At 49.3% G+C, this 11,234-nt stretch overlaps 1 protein-coding gene across 4 annotated transcripts in view; it reads right to left on the bottom strand.

Moving 5' to 3' along the window:
* LOC102379122 (translational activator of cytochrome c oxidase 1) overlaps positions 1-5,576 on the bottom strand; it is a 9,370-nt gene extending 3,794 nt beyond the window's left edge. Inside the window, exons 1-4 of one of the 4 annotated variants that reach the window (XM_025207776.1) lie at positions 5,351-5,576; positions 4,171-4,294; positions 3,531-3,637; positions 1,489-1,622 (exon numbers count right to left, since the gene is read on the bottom strand). In XM_025207776.1, the coding sequence (XP_025063561.1) occupies positions 1,489-1,622; positions 3,531-3,637; positions 4,171-4,294; positions 5,351-5,431 (446 nt within the window). In that variant the 5' untranslated portion in view covers positions 5,432-5,576. Of the gene's footprint in view, positions 1-1,488; positions 1,623-3,530; positions 3,638-3,985; positions 5,083-5,350 lie in introns of those variants that run through there. The other 3 variants (XM_025207775.1, XM_014521370.2, XM_025207774.1) reach the window with 3 other exon arrangements.
* Positions 5,577-11,234: the final 5,658 nt, after the last annotated feature.

Here is an 11,234-nt window from a genome sequence, read left to right as displayed (position 1 = left end):
TTCCCTACATCCAGTTCACTAACCTCTGGCTGAAGTAGACTGCAGCTTTCAGAAAGTCACTCCTCACCTTCCATGTCAGTGTACCAGTGCCAAATGTTGGAGGGCCCATCCCATTTCTACAGTAGCCATTACCAATGGCCGACTCCTTCCCCATTAAAGACTGGTATCTAGTCTCTACTCTGAATCCATCTTCCTGCACCTCCCAACCAGCAGGTCTCATTCCACCTTGGTCTTTCAAAATAAAGATCCAGCTTGGTTTGTGCCAATCCCCGTTCACAGACTAGGTTGATGTCACCTTTCCACCTCCTTCAGAAAAGCTGGGAGAAATAGTCCCAGGGACAATCCCAATAATCCCAGAGCTACAGTCTCTCCCTGAAAGAACGCATCCCTCACACCCTAGACTCTTCCTGGGGCTCTCTGTGTTCAAGCGTTTCTGAACTGAACTAGGTTCCAAAGACAATGGGTGCCTGTAGACGTGCTGGAAGGCTGCTCCAATGCGCTGCAATTAGTTAAGTTTGCTGGAATGTGCCAATTAGCATGCTCCAGCCAGCCTCTGCATCTCAGGTATCAGCGTCCCCACAATTCAAAATGGCGGCAGGAATGTTTTAACTAAAGCTCATTTGATGAGCTTTAGTTAATGTGCCCCCACTGCCATTTTGAATCTCAGGAACCCTGATACACGAGATGCTACCTGCACTTTAATTATTAAAGCAGCTCGCAGAGTCACTCTAATTAAAGTGCATCCTCCACCCCCCACCCCCCCACACACCCCCAGAGCACATGTAAAAATGCCCAATGTTTTATCTGGTATATAGCTTAGGCAGTACCTACTTTCTCTCCAGACTTGAGGAAAGGCACTTTGCAGTGGCATTTTATATCAATAAAAGGTATTACGACCCCCCATCTCTGCAAAAAATAAATTGCTTCTCACGTACTCTAGGCTTTCACAGCCACAATATGCCTACCTAGGTAAGCAGGAGAAAGATTTAAGCTACACAACACCTGGACTGATATAAGCACATCTGTATACAGGACTATACCTGCTCATTAAACCAATTCAAAATTGTTTACAAAATAGTGTAGCTTCTTCTGCTTAGTCAAGGGAGTTACATTTTCTACAGCACTTAAGTGATTTGGGAGCCCTGACTCCTATTGGACTGTTATACAACATGGGCTCCCAAGTCCCTACAGCACTTTAAGGGAGGGAAAAAAACGTCAAATAGGACTTTGGTTCCCAACTCACTCAGTGCCTCAGGTAATTTCACCCAAGACCTGGCTTATTTCATTGCAAATTCCTGACCTAAGGCTAACCATCTAGTAGCCAGGCCATAGGCAGCAAGCAACCAGCTTGCTTCTGTGGCTCAGTTAATGTGACATATTCCCTCTCACCCAGGGCACTGTGATGCTTCTCAACCCAGACACTGGGTTCAAAGTCCTGAAAATGTGAAGAACTACAGGACACTGCAGAGGGGGGGACAGGACACTGACCCATTGCGACTCAGTAGGAGCCGGATTTCCTGTTGAGTTCGCCTGGTGTTGTCTGTCAGTATCTCGATGACCAGGGCAGACCTCCCAGGGCCTCGGGCTGTATAGAGCACGTAGGTAGTGCTCTTCTCTTTGTCCTGCAATGAGAGGAGTTCGGTTCAGCTCTGCCTCAGCCTTCAGCCCTAAGGGCTGGTGCTTTCACAACCATAAAAGCCTAGTCCCTTCGTACACGCTTCTTGCTGCTCATTCATCTGTGTTGGGCCAAGAACAATTCCCTGCTCCTCCCATCTGATTTCCTCAGGACACTTGTGCAATGCTGTTGACCATACCCACTGCCCACATGACAAATGGACACTAGAAAACACAGCACAACATGGACTACAGCCCCAATTACACCTGGAAATAAGGGGAAAGGAAGGAGGGGGCTCTCTGCAGGCAGAGGAACAAACAACAGGAATAATCTGAGTGGACTGGAGCCGAGCCCACTGTCCTGCCTCCAACAGCAGCCAGTACCAAAAGCAGCAGCTCAGGAGCCCAACAACATTGGGGGGGCGGGGAATGATGATAATATGCCCCCTGTGTTATGTATAGTTTTCAGTCTTAAAGTAGGAGACTAATCCTTCCCTTCCAGAACAGGTAGCTCTGGCAGCTACAACAGCAAATACAAGTGCCCCATGTTAATTCAGTGGGTTCTCACAAGCACAAGTGACCTGTGGTAACTCAAGGTGCTCCCATGAGCCACAGAAACATCTCATAACTCCTAAAAAATGACCAATTTCTCAGCTTTGATGCCTCCCTGCCTGCAGCAGGCTGACAATTAATATTTGCTTGAATGGGTTCTGAGCACCCTGACCTAGCTCATTTCCTGCCCCCTTGCTCCCATGTTACAGGACAAAGAAAAGAGATACCTTCCCCTCCCCCCACATCCCAATCTGCCTCCTCCAATTCGTCCACAGGGCAAGTTTGCAAAAAAGGAAATTTGGTTTTACTCTGGGAGTGAAGTAGACGCATGACACATCACCTTACCACAGAGTAAGTCTTTCTTTTCTGGGATAAAGTTTCCCTGACAAAATAACTGCAATAACATTACTCCACGGCTAATTCACTACAGAGTAAGTGCAGGGTGTCCACAACTTCATCCAGGGTAGCCCTTCACTTGATACAAATTGGCTCCCTTGCCACCTAGTGGCCACACAATGCAATAGCACCTACTGCAGATCCCTTGTGAGAGTTGGCTGTGTCCAGTCTTTACTCTGGAGTAAAAGTCAGAATAAAACTGGCTATAATAACCAGGGTGTGTGTCCACCATATGATGAACAACGCTCCCATTTTCAGTCTCTCTTTACAGTAGACTTTTCTTAGGTGCTCTAGTCTTTCTTATGGTCCCCTATGATGGGCCTCCACCTCTGGATTAGCCTTCCATAGAAGGCTATGGGAACAGACTGATGCCAGAGCTCACAGTTTATAAGGGAATGGATGGCAATTAATTCACTTTTCTTCTCCAGAATACTGTTTTCTATCATTATCATCACAGCAGCACCTGGGAACAGAACAAGACATTGCTTCTTGAAAAGATAAATTATACCTTGGCTGGAGTATATCAGTATCCCACACTAACAGGATATTCCCATGTGTTGCCATTTAAGTTTTCACTAGAACTAAAAAAAAATTGCTACACATTTTTGCTGAGTTTTTTTCCTCAAAACTGTATATTAAAAAAGTCAAATGTTTTCTGCCAAGTTTTTTATAAATGTATATTTAAAAAAAAAAACAACTGGGGGGGGAAAAACAACCAAACACTATGTTTATAACACTGCTGCGTGGCCCAAACAAGTCAAACACTACCTGGTGGCTCTACAAGGAGCATAACATTGTCATTCTGTTCTGCTGAACTTCTCACCCACTCCCAACCCCATCATGACCCTCACTGCAGAACTCAGCAACCGCAGCCCAAGCATGAGTGCAGATGTATGCACATACACACGTACACAGACTCACACAAACCACCCTTGTGCAGAGCTGAGCTGGCAGCACCGTATACACACCACTCCCTTGATGGCCATCTCAATTGAGGCTTTGGGCATGTTGTTGTTGCGGCATTGCTCGATGATGTTGGCCAGGTTGCTGTTCAACTCGGGATCAGGTCCCCCCTCTGCAAAGGGGACAGGAAAGGGGCAAGTCACAAGAAGGGAAGATGTGGCCAGAGTCTCAATGGGGACATGTCCGCACCACTCTGACCCCAAGGATTCCAGACATTATCCCCTCTCATGGGGAGAAGTTCCCATAGCTGGGGAGCTGGTAGGGGAAGGGATGGGAACAGAAGTGCACCCCACACAGACCCAAATACTACCCTGCAGCAGTCCAGGGAAGACAGGGATTTTGTAGGGTATGGGCTCAAGCGGCTGCACACTCGGCCCATACCTCATACAGAAAAGCCTAAGAGACTCCCCTAGACTCATACATCGCAGAGCAGAGCCCCTGGGACCCCCTCCCCCCATACCTCGCACAGCAAACCGCAGCATCATGGACAGCTTTTGGAAGATCTGGCTGCGCTTAGCATCCCGTGGACCCTTGATGTTCTTCACCTTAGACCACTTGTTGTGGCCAGCAGGGATGGCACCTGTGATATGTAGCGCCCTGCCCAACAAGTAGGGAGGGCCCAGGGCAGACAGACATGGTGCTGACCCCTTCGATGCCAGCGCTGAGGCCAGCAGAAGTCGCTGGTACCGCACAGTTGCTCTTTGCAGGGTGGCGGATGCAGCCATGAGCAGCTATCAGGCAGAAGCTGGAAAGGCACCAGTCTCAGAGCCTGTCAGTAACATGGGCATACAGACGGGTTACACACCTTGGCTTGCAACAGACACATGCAGGTGTCACACTCTCTGGCCTTAATGCGCTGGCATGCATACATACATACATACACAGACACACGGATATTATACAGCCTGGTCCATGATGCACAAATGAACATCTGCATGTGCATTGTGCACCCACATTACACACCTGGGATATGATTTGGAACAGGTGCATCATCTACCCCAGCGTGCTACTTAGACACGTCTGGCCTAAAGCGCATGCATACTCACTCACACACACACACACACACACACCTTTGGCCTACAACAAGCAAATGGACACGTACTCACACACAACCTTGACCTGCAACGAGCAAATGGACATGTGCTCATTGCACAGCTTGGAGTGAATCTCTTCCTATCACGGCATAAGATATTGTGTAATTGTCTGACACGCACATACAATGAGACCCAGGGCATGACCTCATCACCAACACACACACAATGCAGCCCAACTTCCAACATACAAGTGCTTTAGACACCACAGTACCCAGCATGACACAATATGACACTCTCACATGGAGTGTGAGCGCCTGTGCCTCCTCCACACGCACATGCAGCACACGTCACGCAACCCACCCGCACGCGCGCGCACACTCAGGTGTCACACGGCTGGGGCACAATGTCCCCACCCCCGCCTAGGCAGGGGGCACCTGGCGCCCGGGCGCACGCGCTGTCTCGGCTGCCCCCGGGCTGCGGCGGATCCCAGGCGGCCGAGCTCCCGGCCCGGGGCCCCCCCCGGCGGGGGGGGCCCCCCCCCCCCCGGGAGCCCCAGCAGCTGCGAGCCGCAGGCCGGGCAGGAAGGGCCCGCGCCATACGTCCCTTTCCTCCGCGCGCGGGGGCAGCTGGGTGATTTTAACCCCGTCACTGCCGGCGGGCGCTCACGGGGTGGGGGTGGGGAGCCACCTTCGTGCTCCCGGGTCCTGCTAGGCCCCCTCCCCCCCAAGCTGCGTCCGGCTGTGTGGGGCTGGGCCTTGCCTGGCCACACTGGGGGCCTCGCCCCTCTGTACCTTGCCCTGTGGGCCCGCACTGCTGCCTGTCTCGGCCGTGGCACTGCTCTGCTGTGTCGTCCAAGGCAGCCTGGGCACCATGGTCTCTGTGAGGGGCCATCTCCTCTTCCCACTTTCCTCCAGAGGACGGTGATTGCAAGCGCCCCGCAACACCCGGAGACCTCAAAGCGAGCCTTGCCCCAGACAGACAACCTCGGAGTCCCGGCAGCAGCCACGACTATGCTTGTGCTTGCACTGTGCTTGTTCACGTGGCACGACCCCTTCCTGCTTGCTGTCCCACAGGCAGGACTCGCCATTCCCAAACCCAACTGGAGCAAGGGACGGAGCTGGACACCCTGGATCTCCAGGACTGTGGGAGAAAGGCGACCTCCCCCCTGCCCAAGAGGTTCCCATAAAACACGGGCAAGGTGCCAGCTGAGCCTGGCTGGGTCCTCTCCTCACACCTGCCGAGCTGTGGCAGGCACTGAGTCTGTGGGATACTGGCAGGTGGAGTCATACTAAATGTTTTGGGGCTTTCCCAAAAGTTCCTGCTCCCAGAGCCACAGGAGCCTCGCAGCTCCTAAAGGGAGGAAAAGTGCAAAAAACATTTTTAAAACATTTACACGAAAACAACTCTTTTTTTTTCCTAGACCTGTTTTTTAGGGCAGCCTCATGCACCTTCATCTAATACTTGATTTAACCAGGGTTAATTTTTCAAACAATCAGCCATTTTATAAGCACTCTGCAGCTGTGCACGTGTGTTACATCACAGCTGTAGAGCACCATCAGAGCCTGATGGTGTGAAAAAGTAGTGTGATGGGCAAGTTTGTTTTTACCCTAAAATAAAATAGTTTTCTGTAATATACTGTTAAGTTAACAATAATTTAGATTATTAAATAGTATTAGCTTTGTAGCTAAACACAAGGCATGACCTGTGGCCTAGCAATGTTGCTGACCACAAGACAGAATGATAGCTAAGCCAGCCATTTTCTTATGTCAAGTGCCTTAACCATTTTATTAGAAAAAAGCAGAAATTAAGTCTGTGTACTGAGTACCAGCTGCAGCTAGGAGTGTGATAAGATAAGGGGGGCCCAGAGGGAAGAAGATGGTACAGCGGAGTACAGGAAAACAGACTGAAATGTGTAAAATAACACTAACTTTTTTCTTCTTGGAAAAGTACTGAGATTTGTAATGCACCATGTAAGGAGATGATTACCATAAGTATTGCATATTCAATAACCTTGTCGTTTTCTTTGACAGCTTTACACATAGAGTTTCACAATCGCACCTGTTCAATGACCTAGAATTACACAAAGATAAGGGGTTACTAAAGGACATTGAGTTTACCACAGCTTCCCCAACACGCATGCGCCTTCATCTATCCCATAATAAGTTGAGTCTAACTTAAAAGGCCCTGACATCCTGTGGAAACTTAGACGTAACGGTAAAATTGTGAAACTGCCAATAGTTGTAAGACACGCTACAGCTCTTTGTTTAGGTAAGCTATAAAAGACCCTCAGACAAAGACTGGGGATCGACACTGCTTTGGGTTACTTAAGCCCTTTGTCGACCAATTGCGCAATCAATAAACTTGTAATGGACTCAGCCTGAGTGTGACTCCCTCCTTGAGGTGTTTGGGAAAGGCCTCCAGGGGCACGAAACTAGCAATTTGTGCCACCCTTAAGTCGAGGCCATTTTGCCTCTTTGCTGTTTTATGGTCTTTACTCGAGTAAATAAACTGCAGTTACCCCTTCACCCGTGTTGTCTGGTCTCTAAGCCAGCTAAACAACGAACACCAGGGAGTTTTCTCCCATGACAGTAGCTTGGGTAAGCACCGTATATATACATATACCTGAACCTGTTACAATAGCTGCATTGTGCGCAACACACACACAAGCTAATCCTGGTCCCTTAGACCAGGCAATACTTCCCTTCCATCCCCACCCCGCTTGCAGGGTCACATTCTCAGTTCATCTGTCCTCTATGTCGCTGTCGCTCCAGCTCCCACTGGAGGACTCACTGCTGCTATCCTCAGTTCCGCTTGTCCCTTCCTCTTCCTCTCTGTCACCGCCCCCTTTTCCACTCGGAGGGAGTTGGATGATCCTGTGCCACATGTCTCTGTGCCAGGTGGCTTTGTCCGCATCCTCCCATCCTCCACTACCGATTTCTGGTAGTAGGTCCAGAGTTCGCTCAGCGCCATTTTCACACAGCCTACTACCTCTGCGTCCATTTGCCTGTACAACAGGAGGTTCCTGGCTTTCCACAGGGCACTCCTGATGCAGGACGCAAACTGACTGAAATGGGGCAACAGGTTTCTCTGGAGTTTGGCGAGGTCCCCGTACAGCACCGCTTCTCTGATTAACCAGCTGACGCCAGTCACCACTTCGCAGAGCTGCTTCACCCTTTTCTATACCTCTTTGGTGCAGGTGCAGAGCCAAAGGAGGTGGCCGATCGTCTCAGTGGCTCCATGGCAGTTGGGCCATGGGCAGCTGAGTCTCCCCAGCTGCCCCACTGTGTCTCCGGGCCCTCACTGGTAGAACTCGGTGGGCTATGAGCCAGTTCAGGTCCTTATGATCTTTGCGCAGATCCTTGTAGTCGATGTGCTCCCACACAGCCTGGCACACATCGCCCGGAAGCAGGTCCATGGGTGACATGGTGTTCCGCACCCTCAACATCTCCTGGATCTTCTTGTGGTTTCTAATGGTTGCTGGGCCTGCACTTTGCAGGCCATACAAACTGCAGCACTTGTTCAGGGTATCGTAGAACCACGGTGAGCCTGTGATTCACAGTCTATGGTTGGTCGGAGTGAATACCCCACAGTGTCTCAGGATGTGCCCTGCAAAATATTTCACGAGGCAAGCGGTTTTGGATTCTGCATCTGTCACCAGCTTGCAGATCAGGCTCGTATACTTGGCCCACGGGAACAGGAGGATGTCTGGCATGCCCCTGCCCCCGGCCCTCTTGTCCTTATACAAGAGACAAGGCAGATATACTGACAGGAGCTCTCTGGCCCTAATCCTCCTGGCCCTGGTAGAGAATCATTGTATTTATACATAATGTTTTAATCTACTGCTGCCCTCTACTGGACACTGTAGTACCTAGATCAGTGGTGCTCAACCTCCTTAGACTCAAAGCACCACTTGGAAAATGCCAGCTCATCATTTTCATTTGTTTCTTGCCAATTGGAAAATAATAGAGCAATATTTTTGTGGCAAGGCACTTAAAGACCGCAACAGGTCAGCATGCTTTTAACATTATGGATTCTTATTTAAAATCTTTACATGGCGAATCATGTTTACACACCTAACAGTGCTAACATTGCATAGCACCCCACAACACCCCTGAAAGAATCTCAAGGCAGCCCAGGGTACTGTATCACCCTTGTTGAGAATCACTGATCTATATGAGGCTTGTGGTGTGAAAACAACTCTTTATTATGTTCAGGAACTTATATAAAGAACGTCTTACATTAAGGAAGTAACACTCTTGCTACCATATTTGCATGGGTCTGGAATTTAGCCTTGATGGTGTTCTGTCATGCCAGGAAGTTCCTGCTTGCCCACTGAGGCTGGGTCTTGGGCTGCCACACTCCTGAACACCCTACATTCCCAGCAGGATTACTCTATGTCACACACATAATGGAAAGTGGCAGATGACTCCTGTGTATTGGTACCTACAGTGTGTATGTGCATGCAATTGTGCACAGGTCCAGTTCACAACTGGTTGCTCATATCTCCCAGCCACATTCTCTGCACCAGTGACTGACAACAACTGAAACTGGTCCATGTAAACCATGATAAGGAAGGAAGATGACTCTCCAACTTTGGGCACCAGTGGGTAAACACAGATGACAGAATGCTACTGGCATAAATGTCTGGTAGACTATCAACCCCACCAACAAGACATGCTACCAGGCTGGTGGGGATCAGTGTCACAGCTGGTGACATTTTGACATACAGATGGAGAGACAACCTGGTGGAAGCTATTGGAGATCATGGCTACAATTGTGATTGTCTGCTGCAAAGGGCAGGGAAAAGGATAAAGAAATAAAAATAAGATGAAAGTGTGATTGACAGCAAAGCCAGACAGAGTACCGATGACTTCCTGGAGGCTGTGGTCTAACCCTGAAATGGGAAAGGCAAAATGGCAGGTATCCATGCATAAAGATATTAAATCAGTTTGGAAATTGCTGTGTCTTGTAAAGGATCTGACAAAGTTTGTTGTAGGTCTCTCAAGGGATGCAAGTTCCTGAAAACACAGAATGAACATGATTACCAAAAGAGGTTGCAGCCATTGCATGTATTGAGGAGCTGGTACTCAAATGCCTCATTTTGAAATACTGTAATGTGGAGGAAGAGACAGCCATATAGTGTGATATCTCTGAGATGAGCCTGAGGCATCCTTCTCTCCAGAAGAGGCAGCCAGTAGCTCTCACATCAAGGTTGTTATTGCTAAGGGAACTTAAGGATGATCAAATTGAAAAAGAATGCATTACAATAATGTTCACATGGGTAAAGTGAAACTTGCATATTCAAGGACAGGAAACCATTTGAAAAGAAACAGATCAGAAACGACTAAGCCCCCAGATGACTTCAGTGCTTGCTACTAAAACTAAAACGCTACATTTCAGACATAAACTATAAAAAAGTGACCACTGTACAGGGTCATTTTCATGGGAATATGGTGATGTGAGATGCTCAACCTGTAAGAAATGCAGAAACACAGAAAGATGCAGAAAACATGAATGAAGCCAGTACCAGCTTGAAAGGTAGGAACCAGAAAGAGTCTCAGAACAAACTTTACAAAACAAAAACTTTTAAGTGCTCAACTTCATAATTCTGTCAAGATGGCCACATGCCAGGGAGAAGCACCATCTGCCTCCTGAGAATGCTGGAACTATCTAGACAAGCTGAGTATACAAGATTATAGGAGAGTAGGGCTGCAAAGGACCTGACCAGGTCATCTAGTCCAGCCCACTGCTCAAGGCAGGCTCATCCCTGACTAGGCCATCCTAGCCAAGTGTCTGTCCAACCTGTTCTTAAAAATTTCCAGGGAAGGCTCTGCTGTCCCTGCCTAGCTGGGGCTTCTCACCACCACCTTGACAGGCCCTGGAAGCTCATCCCCTTGGCCTGCAGGCATGTAGGTACAGCAATCCATTCATAGGCCAGGACCTCCCTGGGGGCTCTACTAATAATCATATACCTTGGATGGGTGGGTGTGTGTAGGGTAGAGGGGGATGGTGCCTTGAGGAGAAGATCCCCCCCTGAGGTAGGGGGAGTCCTCCTGTGGGGGAGAGAGTAGTGGGGGACTCCAGGGGCCTGTAAGAATTGGGAATGCAGGGAGAGAAGATACCAGAGGCTCTAGAAAGGGTGAGATCCAAAACCACTTGGGTCCCTGCTCTCAGAGGCAGCTGTGCTGAGCCCTTCCGTGCCCTGGGGAATGTGTCACCATCCTCCCCATGGCCACATGGACCTGATTCACAGCTGCCCCTCATCATGGTGACATTCTTTCTCACACTGCTGCTTTCTATCAATAATCAGCTCTAATTGCTGCAGCTGGATCTTTTGCTGTCTCTGCTCTCTGTTCAGCCAGAACAGTTGTGGGACAGAGGAGGGAACAAAGAGGGCATCAGGGCATGGAGCAGTGAGGGAGCATGTGCAACATGGCCACATAGATGCACTGGCTGAGCCTGGTTGCTCCTGATGCAGGGGCATATGCAGGCCTGTCCTCCAGTTCACTCATGTGCACATGTGCTGGATACCACTAGAGGCTCTCATGCGCTAACTGCCCCCATTGCACACATGTGAACGTTCATGTCACCGGTACACACACACACACACACACATGCTCATCCCCTAGACACATGGGGGCTATGCTCCCACCCACACACACATGTACAGAATCC

The sequence above is a fragment of the Alligator sinensis genome, unplaced genomic scaffold, assembly GCF_000455745.1.
Source record: "Alligator sinensis unplaced genomic scaffold, ASM45574v1 scaffold709_1, whole genome shotgun sequence".
In the NCBI taxonomy this organism is placed as follows: Eukaryota; Metazoa; Chordata; order Crocodylia; family Alligatoridae; genus Alligator; species Alligator sinensis.
Note: the sequence above shows the minus strand (reverse complement) of the source record. Positions and strands in the feature narration are given on the sequence as shown.